Source organism: Scyliorhinus torazame, chromosome 6, assembly GCF_047496885.1.
Source record: "Scyliorhinus torazame isolate Kashiwa2021f chromosome 6, sScyTor2.1, whole genome shotgun sequence".
Lineage (NCBI taxonomy): Eukaryota > Metazoa > Chordata > Chondrichthyes > Carcharhiniformes > Scyliorhinidae > Scyliorhinus > Scyliorhinus torazame.
In genome coordinates, this window is record NC_092712.1 from 92,484,100 (window position 1) to 92,505,672 (window position 21,573).

The 21,573-nt window shown below is 43.2% G+C and overlaps 1 protein-coding gene across 10 annotated transcripts in view; it reads left to right on the forward strand.

Moving 5' to 3' along the window:
* Positions 1-21,573, forward strand: part of arhgap21a (Rho GTPase activating protein 21a) — a 312,775-nt gene that overhangs the window by 220,498 nt on the left and 70,704 nt on the right. For 7 of the 10 annotated variants that reach the window (XR_011947721.1, XM_072508463.1, XM_072508459.1 and 4 more), the window contains 4 exons: positions 18,342-18,500; positions 18,592-18,700; positions 18,785-18,827; positions 19,532-19,657. Coding sequence is in view for 9 of the 10 variants with exons in the window: in XM_072508463.1 (XP_072364564.1) it covers positions 18,342-18,500; positions 18,592-18,700; positions 18,785-18,827; positions 19,532-19,657 (437 nt within the window). In the remaining variant the exon portion in view is untranslated. The remainder of the gene's footprint in view (positions 1-18,341; positions 18,501-18,591; positions 18,701-18,784; positions 18,828-19,531; positions 19,658-21,573) is intronic. The other 3 variants (XM_072508455.1, XM_072508457.1, XM_072508456.1) reach the window with 3 other exon arrangements.

Below are 21,573 nucleotides of genomic sequence, written 5' to 3' on the forward strand. Positions count from 1 at the left end.
TCTGGGTGAAAAGATGTTTCCTCAAATCCCTTCTGAACTCCCTGCCTATCACCTTAAAATTATGCCCCCTTGTTATTGACCCTTCAACTAAGGGGAATGGCTCATCTTAAACACCTGCATCAGGTCCCCTCTCAACTGTCTCTGCTCCAACGAAAACAGCCTGAGCTTATCCAGCCTCTCTTCAGAGCTAAACGCTCCACCTCAGGTAACATCCTGGTGAAACTCCTCTGAACCCTCTCCAGTGCAGTCACATCCTTCCTATAGTGTGGTGACTAGGTTGGCGCACACCACTCCAGCTATGGCCTAATGAAAATCTTGTACAGCTCCAACATAACCTCCCTTGCTCTTGTAATCTATGCCACAACTGATAAAGACAAGTGTTCCGTATGCCTTCTTAACTTCATTATTCATCTGTCCTGCTGAATTCAGGGATCTGTGGACAAGCACTTCAAGATCCCTCTGTCTCTCTGAGCTTCCTAGTGTCCTGCCTTTCATTGAGTACTTCCTTGTCATATTACTCCTTCCAAAGTGCATCAGCTCTCACTTTTCAGGGTTAAATTCCACCTGCCACTGACCTGTCCACCAGACCAATCTGTCTATATCTTCCTGTAACCCAACACCTTCTTCATTGTCATCCACCCAGCCAATCTTCGTGTCACCTTCAAACATGTATATTGCACAAACAATAATGGACCCAGCACTGACCGCTGTGGTATGCCACTGGACACCAGCCTCCGGTTACACAGACAGCCTTTTACCACCTCCATATCCCATATCGCTAAGCCAATTTTGGTGCATGTTATCGAATGCTTTAAGTTGACTAAAAATAGATTTCAGAAACTAACAATAATAACCTGTATTCATATTGCACCTTTAATATAGCAAGATGTCTCTAGGTGTTTCTAGGGAGCTTTCTTGAACGAGGTTTAACACTGAGCCATAAGAGATATTAGGGCAGATGACCAAAAGCTTGTCAAAGATGTGTTAAGAAGTGCCTTGAAAGACAAAAGGGAAGAAGGTAGACAGAGAGGTTTTAAAATTGAATTCTAGAGCTGAGGGCCTTGACGTCTGTAGGTATGACAGCCAAAGATAGAGTTATTAAAGCCAGAGATGATCAGGAGGCCCAAATTGGAGAAGCGCAGATATCTCAAGAGTTTTAGGGTTGGAGCTAATTACAGAATGGGGAGAGGCGAGGCTTTGGAGAGAAGGTGAGAATTTTAAAGTCAAGATATTGCTTAACCAGTCTAGTTAAATTTAATACATTTGATTTAAAGTTGCTAGCTACTAAATTATGTAATGTTAGCATTTGAACATTGTAGGTTTGTGTATAAATGGATGTGTTATTGCAAGATAGCGGGAGAGTTTAGCAGTTGTTTGAATATTTGATTTTACCATGTTTATTCAGAGGAAGTATTGGTATAAATCTAATTAATACCTAGACCAAAGTTCATTTTGTGTAGATGACTTGCCGACTTTCTAAGTTTGAGTCACTTAATTGTTTTATTGTCTTGAGAAACCAGTTTTTAATGTTATGCAATTAACATATCTTAACTTGCAGGGGTTGAGTGTCAAATATAAGTTTGGAATTCACAGCAATGTTTATTTTCTTGTGGGAAGAGACTTTGTGTTTTTGTTGTGTATATTTTGTTTGAATTGAAGAAAACATGCCTTAATTGTATGCAGCTAGATTCTGCCTTTGTTTTGTGTCTAGTAAATTATTTTCTATTACTTTGGGGGTGTTTAAACAATATATTTCTTTACGTTTAGTGTCACAGACCACTCCTGCAAGCACTCTGTGCATCTGAGTGTGTTTTTACTTGCCCAACACCTGGTAAATGTAGGAGTATAGGGTGGAACAGAATTCTTGTCACAGTGTTTCAACTTACTGGATATATCATGTGCGCTCATGTCCTAAAACATTATCTCTGTGGTTTAGAGCTGATTATGCCTAATATTAGCCCAATACCTGGGAAATGTGGGGCTATAGGGTAGAACAGAATCCTTGCCAGTGTTCCAACTTGCTGGATATATTGAGTATTTGCATGTCCCAAAGTATAATCGCTTCATGTACTTTTGCAAGTAATTTGTAAAAACAATGCAACTACCACCTTTTCAGATGGTGAGTTCCAGACCCCTCAGTTGCCTCACAGCACTGTCTGTGTGGAGTTTTTACATTCTCCCCATGTCTGCATGGGTTTCCTCCAGGTGCTCTGGTTTCCTCCCACAGTCTAAAGATGTGCATGTTAGGTGGATTGGCCAAGATAAATTGCCCCTTAGTGTCTAGAGATGTGCAGGTTAGCTTATGGGGTTACAAGGATAGGGGAGTGGGGAAAGGTCGCTGCAGACCCGATGGGCTGAATGGCCCATCTGTGGCTTATCTGCCGTGGCCGGGTTCTGTACTGTAGGGATTGTAAGATTAACCTTTCTGCTCAGGGAAGTGGGTCCTTCCTATCCACGACTGATAATTTTATACACCTTCATTAAATTGCCCCTCAACCTTCTCTGAAGAAAACAACCCAAGCTTATCCATCTTTCAAAGAGAACAAAGAACAAAACAGCACAGGAACAGGCCCTTTGTCCCTCCAAGCCTGTACCGGGCATTACACATCCTTGGCCAAAACCCTTAGCACTTCCTAGTGCCGTGTCCCTCTGTACCCATCCTATCCATGTATTTGTCGAGATGTCTTTGAACACAGTTATTGTATCTGCTTTCACAACGTCCCCTGGCAACACGTACCAGGCATTCACCACCCTCTATGTAAATAAAAAACTTGCCACGCATATCTCTAAAAATATTTATTTGTTTTTCTATATTTAGAGTACCCAATTATTTTTTCCAATTAAGAGGCAATTTAGTGTGGCCAATTCACCTAACCTGCACATCTTTGGGTTGTGGGGGTGAAACCCATGCAGACATGGGGCGAATGTGCAAACTCCACACGGACAGTGACCCAGAGCCGGGAGTGAACCTGGGACCTCGGCGCCGTAAGGCAGCAGCACTAACCACTGCTGCCCCTATCTCCTCTAAACTTTGCCCCACGGACCTTAAACCTATGCCCCCTGGTGACTGACCCCTCCACCCTGGGAAAGAGTGCTTGCCCATCCACTCTATCCATGCCCCTCATAATCTTGTTGACCTATATCAGGTCATCCCTCAACCTCCGTCGTTCTAATGAAAACAGTCCGAGTCTATTCGGCCTCTCCGCATAGCTAACACCCTCCAGACCAGGCAACATCCTGGTAAACCTCCTCTGCACCCTCTCCAAAGCCTCCACATCCTTCTGATAGTATGGCGACCAGAATTGTGCACAATATTTCAAGTGCAGCCGCACCAATGTTCTATATAACTAGTTTTTATACTCTATCACCGTCCAATGAAGGCAAGCATTCCGTAAGCTTTCTTGACTACCTTGTCCACTTGTGTTGCCACTTTTAAAGATCTGTGGACCTGCATGCCCAGATCTCTCTGATGTTCTATATTCCTGAAACTTTTGCCATTTACGGTTATATTCCCCTCCATATTAGACCAACCAAAAAGCATTACCTCACATTTGTCTAGATTGAACTCCATTTCTCTGCACAAGACTCCAATCTATCCATGTCCTGCTGTATCCTCTTGACAATCCTCAACATTATCTGCCACTCCACCAACCTTGTTGTCATCCGCGAACTTACTAATCAGACCAGCTACATTTTGCTCCAAATCGTTTATATACACACTACAAACAACAGAGGCCCCAACACTGTAGACTGCTGTGCTGCCACCTCTGATGGATCTGTCCTGTCAGTCGGGTAGGGCATACTCGGGATGATGATGGTAGTGTCTAGGGCATTCAATGAGTATGACTATGTCAGGCTGTTGCTTGACTAGTCTGTTGGCCTGCTGTCCCAATTTTAGGACAAGCCCCAGATTATATCTTCCTTGCATATAAACACTTCTCACCTTCATCCCATTCCTTTGTCAATTGTAAATCCGTCTCTTCTGATTATGCACACTACCACTAATGGTACAAATTTCCTCTTGCTCACTCTACTAAAACTCTTAATATTTAATAGAGGCATTCAGAATTCTCTCCTTCACTGTCTCTGGTCAAAGGAGAAGAAACTATCCTTTTCTTTTGCACATAACAAGCCCCTCATCCCTGGTATCATTCTCTCCAAGGCCTTGACATCTCCCAATATTCACATTTGACTGTGATGGCTGAATCTTTTGTAAATTGCATTGTGATAGACTTTCTAAATTATGGATGTTGCACCTTCTTTAACACCACACCTGAATCTCAATTCCGATGTATGAGAAAAATTGTCTTTATGCATCCTTGTTTTCGGATCCCTCCATGGCTGTAACCTCCTCTGTCCCTATTACCCTCTAATGGTTCTGTGCTCCTCCAATTCTGACCCTTGTGCATCCCTGATTTCTAATCAGTCCACCATTGCTGGCTTTGTCTCTAGCTGATTTTAGAAAGGGACACAGATGAACAATGAGATGGCTTCTGGAATCGCTTCACGCTGGATTTGTAAACATTTTGCTTCAATTTTGGCCCATTTTAAGATGTTATCCCAAGAGCATGTGCATCACGTCTGATATAATCGATCTAAAATCATTGTACAATTTTTTTGTGTGTTGTATTAATTTTATTGTGAAGCAGGTATAAGATTGTTATTTCATTTTTACAGTAATTTAATCTTATATTTAGCAAGTGATTAAATGATATACTTATTGTGAAGTAAAGATATCCTATATGATTCTATTGAATGTAATCCACATCACTTGTGTATAGTGTTTCAGCAGTTGCAGCCTGGCTTAATTTAATTTTTGTGAGGGATGAAAATGATGTAGTTGCTAATTATTTGTAGCATTGTAATTCGGTTACAGCAAAATTCCATGACTAAATTTTTCCTGTAAGACATTATGATATGTAAACTTCAGTGTGATATGTGTCTTAGTAGGAACATAGGATTTAGGAGCAGGAGTAGGCCATTTGGTTTTTCGAGCCTGCTCTGCCATTTCAGTGATATATCATGGCTGATAAGGTTGTGGTCTCAGCTCCACTTTCCTGTGTGCCCTCTCTTGACTCACAAAAATCTATCTAACCTGGCCTTAAATTTAAAGACCCAGCCTCCCTCACTTTCTGGGGAAGAAAATGTTACAGATTAATGACCCTCTTGATGTTTCTCCATCTCCATTTTATACTTGTCCACGAGTTTTAGTGTCCCCCACAAGAGGAAATATTTTCTGGATATCCATCCTATCAAGTCCCCTTGGGATCTTAAATGTTTCAATCAGAGAATCTTTCATTCTTCTAATCTCCAATCAGTTTGGGCCTTTTTTCATAGGATAAGCCTTTCTTCTCATTCTAAGAATGAGTCGAATGAACCTTCTTTGACCGGCTTTGATCGCAATTATACATTTTTAATAGCTCGATATTACAGAACTGGAGTGTTGCTGAAAAAGACAACATGTTGAACCTTTTTTCATCTTGCAGTCATCAGGACATTTTGCAAGAATACTGATGGAGAAAACAATTTATACTATATGGGGAGGTGGTGATGTGGTGGTATTGTCACTGGACTAGAAACCAGAAACCCAGGGTAATGCTTGGGACACTGGGTTCGAATCCCGCCACTGCAGATGGTGAAATTTGAATTCAATAAAAATCTGGACTTAAAAGTCTAATGATGGCCATGAAACCATTGGCGATTGCCATAAAAACCCATCTGGTTCACTAATGTCCTTTCGGGAAGTGAATCTGCCATCCTTACCTGTCTGGCCTACCTGTGACTCCAGACCCACAGCAACATGGTTGACTCTTAACTGCCCCCTTAAAGGGCAATTAGGTATGGACAATAAATGCTGGCCCAGCCAGTGACACCCAGGTCCCATGAATAAATTTTTTTTAAAAAGAAGTGCTGATTGTTTAGCATAAGACTCCTGTTGTTAGAGGTGTTGCCATGGAGAATATGATGAATGTAGGAATTTCAGATATATGTATTATATGCAGTAAGGGTTAAAAGCCTGGGCTCGCACATGATTGCTACAGTCCTATTTTTAAAAAAATCCTGGTTTGAAATGTGGCAGACACCCTTTGGAGGCAGGGGTGCAATTAAAGCATCGTAAAAATAAGATCATAATTGATCCCAGCCAGCGATATTGTTTGCTGAAATTGAGCTACTGGAATATTGTTTATATTGTCATGTGAGAGTACCTTTAAGAAATGGGTGCTTAAGAAATGTACCTTTAAGAAATGGGTGTTTATCAGTGATGCCAGAGTGCGGGTGGAGCTGGGCTGTCTCTCAGTTTTTTGCTTTCGTTTTGGGCTGTTTGCTGCAGGGTGTTTTAGTTTCGTTTTCAGTGTTGGAACTGAAGCCAGACACAGCAGCTGTACTGCTATTCCCGCATGAAAAGACTATCTCTTGATCATTTGGTGAATTCAGAATTATAAATGTTTTCAGTCGTGACTTTAACCTGATGTGCTTATGTTAAAGATTTTGCTTTTAAGTCGTATGGATGTTAAAAGGAAAGCTTAAAGGATTACTTAGTGTTGTAGTCTTTTGGAGTTGTATTTGAATTAATGATTGCCAAGATGTTCACTGTATGTTTTAAAAAGGTTAACTTGAGTTCATAGAATATTCATTGTTTTGCTTTAAAAAATACTTTTCCATTTCTACTGTACCACATCTGTAGAGTGGGCCATGTGCTCCCCATATCACGATCTATTAAAAGTTGTGGGTCAGGTGAACTCCATGATACACTTTGGGGTTCTCTAAACCCTGGCCCATAACAAATTAGGGGCTCGTCCGGGATAAAAGTCTACTGGATTGGCTTAGTGAACTTAAAGACAGTGAGGGGTGAGCATATTGTGGTTGCTTTTCAGGTGTGGTATTTCAGTTTAAGTAGGGAGTGTGTTGTGGACACTGGCTCTTTCAGAGGCTCTGAAGTTTTTGGGGGTGGAGACGGTCACACGCAGTACCTTACGGACAGGGATGTTAGATTTGGCAAAAACATTGCAGTTAACATTACCTGACAAAATGCGAAAAGATGAGGTAATTATGGTGGTGGCTAAGCATTTAAAGTTGCCTGAGATACAGTTTGACTCATTGGAAATGGCAAAAAATTCAGTTACAAATTAAACAAATGGAGCATGAGAAAGAATTAAAGCAGCTTGAATACGAAAGAGAGGAAAAAGGAAGCGAGAGAGAGAAAAGAAAAGGAGAGAGAAGAAAGGAGAAAAGAAAGAATAGCACGAGCAGAACAAAAAGAAAGAGAAAGCGAGATACAGAAAAATATAAAGGGAGAGAGTTTGAACTTCAGAAAATGGCTATGAAACATGACAGTCAGTTAAAATTGACAGACGTAAAGGGAAACGTACAGTTGGATACTGATGAGGATAGTGAGAAAGAGCATCAAAGTCGAAGTCTTGGTGGGGATCTATTTAAATATGTCCAAGCATTGCCAAAGTTTGACGAGAAGGAGGTAGAAGCCTTTTTCATTTCATTTGAGAAGGTAGCTAAACAAATGAAATGGTGAAGTGTTTGCATCACTACCGGAGGAGGTATCTGGAACGTATGAGGAGGTGAAAAAAATCCATCTTAGGTGCATATGAACTAGTGCCTGAAGCCTACAGACAAAGGTTTAGAAATTTAAGGAAAGAAATTTGGTCAAACATACATGGAGTTTGAAAGCATCAGAGTAATTTTGACAGGTGGATAAGGGCTTTGAAAATAGACCAATCGTATGAAGCTCTCAGAGAAATTATACTTTTGGAGGAGTTTAAAAATTCAATTCCTGATGTAGTGAGAACTCATGTGGAAGAGCAGAGCGTGAAAACTGCGAGGTTAGCAGCAGAAATGGCAGATGATTATGAATTAGTTAATAAAGCAAAGCTTGATTTCCAACATCAGTTTCAGCCTGTGAGGGATAGAAACTGGGGACATGAGAAATACTCAAGTGGTGAAGATAAAGGTGATCTGATGGGAGATAATAAGGAGAGTGTACCTCAGATTAAGAAAGAAATCCAGGAGGGTGGAAAAGAAATGGAAAGTTTCAAATGTTTTCTCTGTAATAAACTAGGCCATGTAAAGTCACAGTGTTGGTGGTTGAAGAAAAGCACTGGGAAGGCTGATGTGGTAAAACAGGATAGGACAGTGGGGTTTGTTAAAATGGTAAAGGAAAGCCCAAGTGAAGCGAAGGAGGTGCAAAAGATTGTACAGCCTGATCAAGAGGTGATTGATAAGAAGGTGCCAGATCTCTTTAAATAATTTACTTGCGTGGGTAAAGTTTACTCATGTGTATGAGGAGGAGTAGGTAAAGAAGGCACAATTTAAAGAGATACGGGAGCTAGTCAATCTTTAATGGTAAGAGATGAGTTATGTAGTTCGGGAAGAATGTTGTCTGAAAAGGTGGTAATATGTGGAATTCAGGGTGAGAGGAGTAGTGTTCCATTATATAAGGTAAGGTTGGAAAGTCCAGTGAAGAGTGGTGAAGTGGTAGTAGGAGTAATAGAGAAACTATCTTGTCCAGGAATACAGTTTATCTTGGGTAATGATATAGCTGGATCGTAGGTGGGAGTGATGCCTACTGTGGTTGATAAGCCAGTGGAAAATCAGACAACTGAAGTGTTGAAGGACGAATATCCTGGGATTTTTCCGGATTGTGTAGTAACAAGGTTGCAAAGTCACAGGTTAAGACAAGAGGAGAAATCAAAGAGTGAAGATGAAGTTGAAGTGAAATTATCAGAAACGATTTTTGATCAGATGGTTGAAAAAGAACAAGAACAGGTGGGGGATGAGGTGGATATTTTTAGTTCAGGAAAATTGGCGGAGTTACAACAGAAAGATGTAGAAATAAAACTGATGTATCAGAAAGCATACACGGAAGAGGAATCTGAGTGTATACCAGGTGTTATTACCGTAAAAGTGATGTCTTGATGAGAAAATGGAGACCTTTACATATGCAGGCGGATGAAAAGTAGGCAGAAGTTCATCAAGTAGCATTGCCGGTAGGGTATAGAAAGGAGGTGTTGCAGTTGCACATGAGGTACCAGTGGGAGGTCATTTGGGAATAAGCAAAACTCAAGCTAAAATCCAGAAACATTTTTATTGGCCTAGACTACATAAAGATGTAGTTAAATTTTGGCAATCATGTCACACATGTCAAGTGATGGGGAAACCTCAAGCAGTGATAAAACCAGTGCCCTTCATACGCATTCCAGCATTTGAGGAACCTTTTACAAGGGTCCTAATTGATTGCGTAGGACCTAAAACAAAAATTGGGAATCGGCATCTTTTGACTATAATGGATGTGTCTACTAGGTTTCCAGAAGCCGTTCCAGTACGTAATATTACAGCTAAAAAGATTGTGGAGGAAATACTTAAATTCTTTACTGGATATGGACTACCCACAGAAATACAATCGGATCAAGGATCAAATTTTACCTCCAGGTTGTTCAAAGAAGTTATGGATTTCTTAGGAATAAAACAATTTATATCAACTGCGTACCATCCAGAATCGCAGGGAGCCTTAGAAAGGTGGCATCAATGTTGAGGGCTTATTGTCAAGATTATCCGGAGGATTGGGATAAAGGAATTCCATTCGTACTGTTTGCAGTTAGGGATGCAGGTAATGAGTCAACCAAATTCAGTCCTTTTGAACTAATTTTTGGTCATGAGGTAAGAGGACCACTTAAATTGATTAAGGCAAAATTGGTGAGTGAGAAATCAGAAATTACATTCTTGGATTACGTGTCAAATTTTAGGGAACGATTAAATAGAGTGTGTTTTAGTTTTGTTTCAGTGTTGGAGCTGAAGCCATACACAGCAGCTGTACTGCTGTTCTCTCTGCCATGAAAAGACTATCTCGTGATCATTTGGTGAATTCAGAATTATAAATGTTTTCAGTAGTGACTTTATCCTGATGTGCTTCTGTTAAAGGTTTTGTTTTTAAGTCGTATGGATGTTAAAAGGAAAGCTTAAAGGATTACTTAGTGTTGTAGTCTTTGGAGGTTGTATTTGAATTAATGGTTGCTAAGATGTTCACTATGTTTTAAAAAGGTTACTTGATAGAATAAACATTGTTTTGCTTCAAAAAATACTTTTCCATTTCTGCTGTACCACACTTGTAGATTGGGCCGTGTGCTCCCCATACCATAATCTATTAAAAGTTGTGGATCAGGTGAACTCCATAATACACTTTGGGGTTCTCTAAACCCTGGCCCATAACAATATTAAGAGGGTTCCATGGGAAGTAGATAATTAGAGACATTGGGCAGGATTCTTCTTCCCACTACACCCATTTTTTGGTACAGTGCGCGATTCTCCATCCCGGCAGCCGGCCAATAGGGTTTCACATTGTGGGCACATCCACGCCGTCGGGAAATCCACGGGCGTGAGTGCGCTGCCGATGAAACAGAGCTTTCTGCCATCAGAGAATCCAGCCCAATTTGTTCAACTTAGTAAGATGATGTAGTTAATGGGAGACGCCAGGGCTGAAGCAGTCAGGTGTTGAGTTTGTGTTTTTTCAGTTTAGTTTTAGATTGGGTTGTGAACAGGCAAGAAGCTGTACGCTCAATGCAGTTCAGTTAAAGATCTGCCTGTGGACAGAATAGCAGTTTCTTTCAAAACAGTTCAGTTCACGATTTGACTGAGGACAGGCCGGAAGCAGCTGATCTCAAAATAGTGAGTTAAAGATTTGCCTGTGAACAGGTGGGCGCAATTTCAAAGGGTGGCTGTTGAAACAGCAATTTGAGATGGGCAAGCATCTGCAGCTGGTTCCTGGAGGATCTCTTTCTCGAAATGGTTTATCCAAGACATCTTTACAGCAAGTATTCCTGAGGTGTTAACTGTATTTAAAAATGGATTGTGACTTGAAGTGGGTTTTGTTTGAGGGGAGATAAAGATAGTAGTTAGAATTGTTTCATTGTGTTGTTAAGCATTGTTTAAATGGTAATTGAAAGCTGTTGCCTTTATGATAAAGTTAGTAATACTGTGTTTGTAATGAAGTTTGTTTTAATGTACCATATCCCTATTTGTGAGTGAAATCACACCTGGAGCGAAGTACCCTTTCCTCACATTAAAATAAAATATTGTGGTTTCTGTCTGGTATCCTAGAACCTGTTGGGTCTGGTACGGGATTGTAATAGATACTAACAATTGATTGATTGCCAAGCATTGTTTGAAATTAAACCATGCAGTTAGACTCTGGTCAAGACACTGCCCTGAGGAATGAATTAGTGAATGGCTGTTACTTTGTTTAGCTGAAATAGGCGTAAAGTGTGCATGTGTTCTTTCTGTCTGGAAAGCGTTATCATATATGTAGCTTCCGTGCAAATGCCTCACACTGCAAGCCTAACTGCCTTAAATTGGTTGTCAGCATAATTTTTGGCACACAGAGCATTATTTAGCAACTGTTGTCCAATTGCAGACTCACATCTAATCACATCTAATGTTGTGCACTGTTGAGCTTTGCAAGCATGGGCTGGTCGGGCACGGTCCATACCTTGCGAATAGTGGCTGGGACATGCTGTTTGATACAATCCGCCAGTCTTTGGGATGTATAGCCTACATACCTAGCATCGCACTGGCACTGAAATTCGTATACCACATTACTCATTTAAGTGATGGGCAGAATGTCTTTTTGGCTTGATTACAGCATCCTGTTGGTGATGAATATCACTTGTGTTGCTACTGCATGGTAGCAGTGTGAAACATTAACTTCACCTGTTATTCAAATGTTTGAGATGTCAGTCACCTGGTACATTCCCCGTGGCAACGCCTCAACCAACCAGAGTCAGTATAAATTCTTGTTTTCCTGTTATATTGATATTCTTGCCAAGTGTCCTGATGACTGTAATACAAAAAACTTCAACATGTCTCTCTTTCAGCAATATATCTTTTTCAAATAAGGAGCTGAAAAGTGTACACAGTACTCTGAGTGGTCTCACTGAGGCCTTGTACAGCTACAGTAAAATTCCCCGATTTTTATGTTTCATCCCTCTTGCAATAAAAGCTAACATTCTGTTTGCCTCCCTAGTCATTTGCTTTAACTGCATACTAACCTTTTGTGATTCATGTACAAAGACACCCACATCCCTCTGTACCACTTGTGTTTTGCAGTATTTCTCCATTTAAATAGTGTACTGCTTTTCTAATCTTCCTGCCAAAGTGGAGAAGTTCGCATTTACCCACATGTACTCCACCTGCCACATTTTTGCCCACTCGCCTAACCTGTCTTTCTTCCTTTGCAGATTCTCTACCTCTTCTCTAAAATATAGAGTTTATTCATAATATTCTACTGAAAAGTTTGGAACTTCTTGTAATGTTATGATCATGCGACTTAGGGCTAAACCAGGAGAATTTAGCTCTGGGAGTCTACTCATGTTATAAGCTTTTACTTTTGGAGGAAAAAGGTCATAACTCTAATACAGCTAAGTGCGTTTCCTAGTCATTGACAGCCAGAAAGTAGCATGAATCAAGGAAAGTGACTATTGCTGTTGCTTTGAATGGTGGATAGAATTGCTGTAATTAACATTTAACTCTTTTAGACTTCCAGTGGCGGCCATGGTGTGAGTGGTCGCACACTGGGCAGCTCCTGCTTGAAGGCATAAAAGAGAACTTGAAATTGGGTGCAACATCAACAGAAAGGTGTAGTTGAAGATTGGAGGAGTAGTCGTCGTCGTCGTCCCCCCCCCCCCCCCCCCCGGGAAACTACTCCGCTGGTTACCAAACCCGGCAGAAGAAGGAGAAAGACCTGGCCAAGGGGTTGGAAGGGACCTGTGGCGCAGCAGCCAGTGGAAGCATAGCTGAGGGGTAAGGACTTGTGCAAGTCTGAAAGCCCCAGATGGAACAATTGATGGCTTTCATCGAGGAAGAGTTCCGCCAGCAAAGGAAGGAGATGCGGAAGAATCGCTCGAAGGCCATCGAAGGGGCTGTGGAACCCCAGAAGGGCTCGATGGAGAAGGTGGAGAAATGCTTGGAGAAGCGGGGGTCGCAGATCCGAGAGATTGAGAGGGTGATGTTGGATCACAGCAATCGGGTGGCGGAGTTGGGGCTCTTAGGAGACCGTTGCAAGACATTGAGAGCAAAGGTGGAGGAGCAGGAAAATAGTTTGAGAAGACAGAATCTGCGGATAGTGGGCCTGCCTGAAGAAGTGGAAGATGCAAGTGCCAGGAGGTATGTTTTGAGGATACTGGCGGCTTGGTGGTGGAGGGGGGTGCTGGATAAGGCTCCTGAAGTGGACAGAGCACACAGGTCTCTGAGGCAGAAGGCTAGAGCGGGGGAGCAGCCATGGGCAGCGATCGTGAGATTCCATAAGTTTGTGGAGAAAGAAGATTTTGCAGTAGGCCAGAGAGAAGCGCAACTGCGAATGGGAGGGGAACAAGGTCTGAATATATCAGGACATTGGAGCCGAGCTGGCTAAACGGTGTGCTGGGTTAAACAAAGCCAAGGTGGTGCTATGTCGACAGTGGATCAGGTTTGGGGTGCTGTACCCAGCGAATCTGTGGGTGACGTTTGAAGGCCGGGAATACCATTTTGAGACCCGAGAAGCGGCCGATGACTTAATGAAGGAGCACAAACTGGGGGAGATCTAAATTGAGCAATTCTGGGAGACTGAGGTGCTGGCACTTTGAAGTAATTGGGAATATGGGTCGAGTGTGGGGGGGGGGTGTTCTTTTCCTTTGATATGGAGGTTTTTTTCCTTGTTTTTTTATTTACTGTTGGGTTGACAAAGTGTGGCAGGAATGAAAGGTTTATATGCGGATGGCTGACCCCATCCCCCCCCCCCCTCCTGTTGCCTGGGGCTGTGCGTATTTTTTCCCCTGTTTGTTCTTGGGGAATGTGACCTGTGAGTCCAGATGAATCTATGTTTGGGTGGGGGAGGTTGAAGTCAGCAGGGAGTCGCCTTCACTGCAGAGGTCAGGGGAGGGGGAGGAGGGAGGCCAGTGGGAGAAGCCTTTGGATAGGGGCTGCCATGTTGGCAAATAATGCTGGTAAACGGAAGTGAGGTGGGGGAGAACTCCGAGAGAGGTGGCCTTAGGAGGGGGAGGGGAAACATGGTCAGGGCTGGAGAAAGGAGCCATCTTGGATGGGCCAGGTATAGGGTGAAATTAACAGGGCTAGAGCCAAAAGGGGAGGATGACGGGTGGTAGGAGGAATGGAGGCGTAAGCCCCCGGTAAGGCTGATAACGTGGAATGTGCGAGGGGTCAATGGACTGGTTAAAAGATCATGGGTGTTTGCTCACCTCACGAGCTTGAAAGCAGAGGTGGTCTTTATGCAGGAGACGCAACTCTTCGTGAAGGACCAGGTTATGTTAAGGAAGGGGTAGGTCAGGTTTGCCACTCTGGGTTCGATTCAAAGTCGCAGGGAGGCCGCGTTCAGGGAAATATTGAAGATACGGACTGGGGCAGGGGATGTGGTGTTGGAGCCGGGGAAGATAAATGAGGCGTTTATGGATTATTATAAGGAGGTGTACAGGGCGGACCCAGGGCATGAAGAGAATGCCATGGGAAGCTTCTTAGATGAACTGGAGTTTCCACAGCTGGAGACAGGCGCTGGAGGAGCCTCTGGGGCTGAGGGAGGTGTTGGACAGTATAAGGGGTATGAAGTCGGGGAAGGCTCCGGGGCCCGATGGCTATCCGGTAGAATTAATAAGGAGTTTGCGACGGACCTGGCACCACATTTCTTGGGGGCGTTTAACGAGGTGTTGGAGAATGGGGAGCTGCCGGAGACGATGACGCAGGCAACGACCACATTATACCAAAAAAGGGGAAGGACCCGTTGGAATGTGGGTTGTATAGGCCCATATCGCTGTTAAATACATACTTGATAGTGCTGGCTACGTTAGTGGCAGGAAGGATGGAAGGTTGTGTCCTGGGGTGGTTGCGGAGGACCAAACAGGGTTTGTAAAGGGCAGGCAGCTCTCGTAATATTAGGAGGCTGGTAAATGTGATTATGACCCCGTCGGGAGCCCAGGTACCTGAGGTAGTGGTGTCCATGAATGCGGAATAGGCATTCTACTGGTGGAGTGGCGGTACCTGTTTGAGGTCCTGGGACGGTTTGGGTTTGGACTGAAGTTTGTGGCATGGGTGTGCTTGTTATATGTGGCACCGAGCGCGAGTGTGCGGGCCAACGATATGGGTTCACGGAACTTCGAATTACACGAGGGAACAAAGCAGGGTCGCCTGCTGTCGCCGCTGCTGTTTGCACTGGTTGTAGAGTCGCTTGCAATGGCCCTTAGGGAGTCGGCAGAGTGATATGGGATTATATGGGGAAGAAGGGAGCATCGGGTGTCGCTATATGCTGACGGCCTACGTTATATGTTTCAGACCCCCTGGAGAGCATGGAGAGGATTGTGGACCTGTTGGGGAAGTGTGGGGTGTTCTCGTGGTATAAGTTAAATGTAGGGAAAAGCGAAGTGTTCCCGGTGAAGGAGTTGGGTCGGCGAGCCAATTTAGGGTGGGATGCCATTTAAGGTGGCTAGAGACAGGTCTCGATATTGGGGATTCAGGTAGCGAGGGAATAGACGATTCTCCACAAGTGGAATTTAACAAAGCTGGTGGAGGAGGCGAAGGTGGGACATGCTGCAATTAACTTTGGCGGGGAGGGTCCAAGTGGTGAAGATGCACATTCTGCTGAGGTTCCTGTTCATTTTCCAGACACTCACAATCTTTATACCGAAAGCCTTCTTTCGGAAACTGGACACAATTATTTCAGACTTTGTTATGGCGGGAAAGGTGCCAAGGGTTAAGAGGACCCTGTTACAGGGGCAGAGGCAGCAGGAAGGGTTGGCATTGCTGAACCTGCTTCATTACTATTGGGCGGCAAACGTGGAGAAGCTGAGGCAATAGTGGGAAGGAGGTGGGGTAGAATGGGTTAGAATGGAGGAGGAATCCTGTAAGTGGTCCAGCTTAAGTCTATGGTGACGGCACCATTGCCAATGGCGTCGAGCAGATATTCAGGGTGCCCAGTGGTGCAGTCCATGGTGAAGGTAGGGCAGCATGGTAGCACAAGTGGATAGCACTGTGGCTTCACAGCGACAGGGTCCCAGGTTCGATTCCCCGCTGGGTCACTGCGGATCCGGTCTGCACGTTCTCCCCGTGTCTGCGTGGGTTTCCTCCTGGTGCTCCGGTTTCCTCCCACAGTCCAAAGACGTGCAGGTTAGGTGGATTGGCCGTGATAAATTGCCCTTCGTGACCAAAAAGGTTAGATGGGGTTATTGGGTTACGGGGATAGGGTGGAAGGTAGGGCTTAAGTGGGTCGGTGCAGACTCGATGGGCCGAATGGCTCTATGTTCTAAGATCTGGAACCAGCTGAGGAGGCACTTTAGGAAAGAGGGGATGTTGGTGTTAGCGCCGTTGTGTGAAATCCACGGAGTGGGGTGGCAGGTATAGGAAGTGGAGAGGTGTGGGGCTGGTTAAAGTGGGGGATTTGTATCTGGAAGAGGGGTTTGCCAGTGTAGATGAATTGAAGGAGAGGGTAGAGCTCCCGAGAAGAAGTGAGTTTAGGTACCTGCAGGTAAGGGACTTTGCGTGGAATGTTTGAAAGGAATTCCCTAGGTTGCCGAGGTACACCCTGCAGGAGCGACTGTTGCTTCCTGATGTGGAAGGGGAGTGTAAGCTCAGAGACATATACAGGCGACTGGGTGAACAGGGTGGTGAGTGGGTGGTGAGGATTAAGAAGAAATGGGTAGGGGAGCTGGGTGGGGAGATAAGGTGGGGAGTATATAGTGAGGTGCTACGAAGGGTAAATGTGAACTCGCATGCGAGTATGAGCCTGATTGATACAGTTCAAGGTCGTACAGGGAGTGGCATGATGAGTGTGAGAAGTGAGGCCGAGGACTAGCGAATCACGCACATATGTTCTAGGGCTGCAAAAAGTTGGAGAGATTCTGGGCGGGAGTGTTTGCGGCGTTAGCAAGGATAGTGGGGAAGGAGGTTAGGCCAGACCCTTTGGTGATGATATTTGGGATATCGGAAAAGCCGGAGCTGATGGAGGGGAGGAGGGCTGATGTTGTGGCCTTCAGCTCTCTGATTGCCCGGCGATGAATCTTATTGGAGTGGCGCTCAGCAACGCCACCGCGGGTAATGGCCTGGCTGGGGGACTTTCGAACTTTCATAGAATATATCATAGAATTTACAGTGCAGAAGGAGGCCATTCGGCCCATCGAGTCTGCACCGGCACTTGGAAAGAGCACCCTACCCAAGGTCAACACCTCCACCCTATCCCCATAACCCAGTAACCCCACCCAACACTATGGGCAATTTTGGACACTAAGGGCAATTTATCATGGCCAATCCACCTAACCTGCACATCTTTGGACTGTGGGAGGAAACCGGAGCACCCGGAAGAAACCCACGCACAGACGGGGAGGATGTGCAGACTCCGCACAGACAGTGACCCAAGCCGGAATCGAACCTGGGACCCTGGAGCTGCGGAAGGTTTTGTGGCGAGGTGGCGGAAGTTCGTGGCCTTGTTTGAGGAGTTGTTCGTCGAGGAGGGGGAGGGCGGGGTGAAAAAGGGGAAACATTTGTACAAATGGTATAGTTGTTCAGTGGGAAGCTTGTTTCCCGAATTGTTTGTGTTGTAACTTTTTATATACGTTTGTAATAAAATACATTTATTTTAAAAAAACATTTTACTCTTTTACTGACGGTTTCAGTGGAGCAATGCTGTGGAAATTTGGTATAAAACTAGCATAACTCATTCACACCAGAATGTCCTGGAGCTTTTCCACTGGAATAATAATGTATAAAGTAGATGTACCATTATTATGGTGCAAGAATTGAGGCCATTTGGATCAGTGCGTGCAATATTTAAGTCAGAATAGCAGTTAACCTAGCACTTAATGCAAAATAGTTAAAGCACTATTTGTAAACACTCATCATGGTAAAACAAATATTAAAGTTGGTGCAGAATGGATGTTTTCAAGAAAATTGAAGGTTCTGCAAATGTTATAATCTTTTTGTTAAAATTTTGCATTTAATAGCCAGTTGTACATTGATTACTGAATATGTTATGATGTGGAGATGCCGGCGTTGGACTGGGGTGAGCACAGTAAGAAGTTTTACAACACCAGGTTAAAGTCCAACAGGTTTGTTTCGATGTCACTAGCTTTCGGAGCGCTGCTCCTTCCTCAGGCTCCTTCTTCACCTGAGGAAGGAGCAGCACTCCGAAAGCTAGTGACATCAAAACAAACCTGTTGGACTTTAACCTGGTGTTGTAAAACTTCTTACTGAATATGTTGTAATGCTTTTTGAATTTGCCAAAAATAAATATAAAGGTTCAAAAGTCCCTGTTTATGTTCAACGGTAGAGATTTAATTGATATTCTTTAATGTCAATCCTAGATGAACCCACAAGTCCTAGTGTCGACCATGAGTTTGCCCACATTCCCGCATCAGCGGTAATTTCAGCTGGAGTGTCTGAAATACTAACCGTAACTGCAGTACCTTCCAGTCCGAATAAACCGTCCCCTCTTTTTCGTCGGCAATTGTCACATGATCAAGGTAGGTGCTCAAGTACAAATTTGAAGTGAAGAAATGTAGATTTTGTTCTATCGATTACAGACCATGGCTATGTTGCATTATTGATTCTAAGAATTTTCTTCAGATGCCATTAGAACGTCTACTGATTCCCAACAGAGTGGAAAAACTGAGCGATCAAAATCATACGATGAAGGATTAGATAATTATAGAGAAGAAAAGTTGTAAGTTTATTTGCAGACTGGATCTTTTTTGCAATTTAATGATCTAATTAACTCTATTTCATTAATAAGAAATGTTATTTTCAGCAGAAATTCAGTGAAGCCAATACCCAGCCTGCAAGGAATAAAGGTTTGTAACTTTTTTTTATATATAAAGTACGTATCATCCCCATCCTCGTTCCCCATTTGTTAATTGTATGGAAACTTCAATCTAGTTCAAGCCATTGATACACCCTGTATTCAAGTAGTAAGTAAACAACACTTGTTTAAAGAAAGCTGAGCTGTTCAAATGGACATTTTTAAACTTTCAGTTAGATTCTCTCCGCTTTTCCCCTCGACTGGTCAATATATTTCCTAGAATTAACATTTAGGAGAATGTATGTAAATGATTTAGCCTGGCATCTGATGTATTCACAGTAACAAAGGCCCTTCAGAAATTCAAAACAAGGTTCAGTATCACAGTAGTGTCTATGTAGGCCGAATACAGTGGCACACTGTAGCAGGAAAGTGCAATGCCAAACAATTTGCACAGTATTAATTTAGCAGAAGCATTACAGTAGTCTGTTGGTATGTTCCTTGCATGGCTAATGCCAGATAAGTTTTCTTCCTGAAGTTGAAGGTTCATATGGGAGGAAATATAACTTGCGTTAAAAAGAAGAATGATGTGCCAGTATTGTATTTCTCCTTACGTTTGAGACATAGCTGGAGTAATGTTTCTGGTAAAGTTTATTGTTGGACTCTGTTGTTCTCGTTTATCAATCCATCGATCCAATTTTGGTTCTCGTATGACTTGCAGTGGAATGTGTTGCACTGTAACTCTGACATTTTCTTTAGGCCCCAGACAGCCTGAAGTTTTCAGACGATGTGAGCCCAAGAAGAGACTCTTCATCAGATAGCTTTAGCGATGCTTCAAAAGAAGGATGGCTGCAGTTTCGTCAGATTCTTACAGAAAAAGGAAAGGTAATGCTAAGAGCACTTGTGAATCAGATTTTATCACTTTTTAAAAAAGAACTTAATGCTGGTTATAAAATTCTTTGCTTTTTGAATGATCAGCCAGGGGACATTATGTTCAGAGTTGTAAACAATTAACTAAAGAAAATGCCTTGTTTACAGATTATCCTAATAATGCATCAGTATTTTAGCTTGTTTCAAGCCACAGTGTGACTGTAGTTGAATGCTGGTATTTTGAAATTTTATGCAAATGTTTGTCCATGTATTGAAGTTCAGTACGATTCTGGTCTCCAGGGGTAATTTTTTTAAAATTATCCTTTCATGGGATGTGGGTGTCACTAGCTAGGCCAGCATTTACTGCCCCTTTGTCATTGCCCCATAGAAGCTGGTGATGACCCAGATTCTTGAATCACTGCAATCCATCTGGTATAGGTGCACCAATAGTGCTGTTGGGAAGTGAGTTCTAAGATGGGGCAGCACGGTAGCACAGTAGTTAGCACAATTGCATCACAGCTCCAGGATACCAGGTTCGATTCCCAGCTTGTGTCACTGTCTGTGCGAAGTCTGCACGTTCTTCCCATGCCTGCATGTGTTCCCTCCGGTGCTCCGGTTTCCTCCCACAATCCAAAGATGTGCAGGTTAGGTGGATTGGCTATGCTAAATTGCCCTTAGTGTACAAAAAGATTGGGTGTTGTTACTTGGTTACGGGGATAGGGTGGAGGTGTGGGCTTGGGTAGGGTGCTCTTTCCAGGGGCCTGTGGAGACTCAATGGGCCAAATAGCCTCCTTCTGCACTGTAAATTATATGTTTCTATGATTTTGACCCAGCAACAGTGAAGGAATGGCAATGTAGTTCCATATCAGGATGGTGTGTGGCTTGGATCGGAGCTTGCTGGTGTTAGTATTCGCATGGATTTGTTGCCTTTGTCCTTCTAGTTGGTACAGGTCATGGGTTTGGAAGATGTTAGTAAAAGAGCTTGGGTGAGTTGCTGCGGTGCACCTTGAAGATAGTACACTCTGTGTGTCGGTGGTGGATAGGGTGCCAATCAAGCAGGATGCTTTGTCCTGGATGGTATCAAGCATTTTGGAGCTGCACTCATCCAGGCAAGGGGAGAGTATTCCATTGCACTCCTAACCCATGTTATTATTTAACAATACACCCAAAAAACTCTGAACAGAAAGCATAAATATAAATGAGTAAAATATCAGGTTTTTTAAAGTTTAAAAAAACAACAATTTAGAGCAGCCAATTATTTTTTTTCCAATACAGGGGCAATTTAGCGTGGCTAATCTACCTACCCTGCATATCTTTGGGTTGTAGGGGTGAAACCCACGCAGACATGGGGAGAATATGCAAACTCCACATGGACAGTGATACAGGGCCGCGATTCAAACCCGGGTCCTCAGCACCGCAGTCCCAGTGCTAACCACTGAGCCACGTGCCGCCCCCAAAACATCAGTTTTAGAGAACGGGATGGTCTTCATCACGCTAAAAAATGTTTTGAATAATCATAGCAGGACAATAGTCAAATAATCAGGTTACTTATTAATATGCAAGAAAGCTGACCAAAATTTTCACATCCCTAACTTTTCTTCACCAACCCTTCACAATTGGGAATTTTCACAAAACTTAGAAACTCTGTAAGCAATGAATGTATTAGAATTCTCCTGTATGTTATGTATTTCAGAACTGGCACAAAAAATAAGATCCGTAAATTCCAACCCACTGCATTTTATTGTGCTTGCTGTCATCACTGAATGCAAAAGGTTGTATAGAATGTGCACTATCATTTCTCAAATATTTAACAACAATCATAAATCCTATCTGTGTCAAGGGACTTGTGCAACAGAACAATTTTTCCCTTGCGTACTTCCAGGTAAAGTATGGCATTTGCCAAAGATGTCCCATCAATTTGGGACCACATT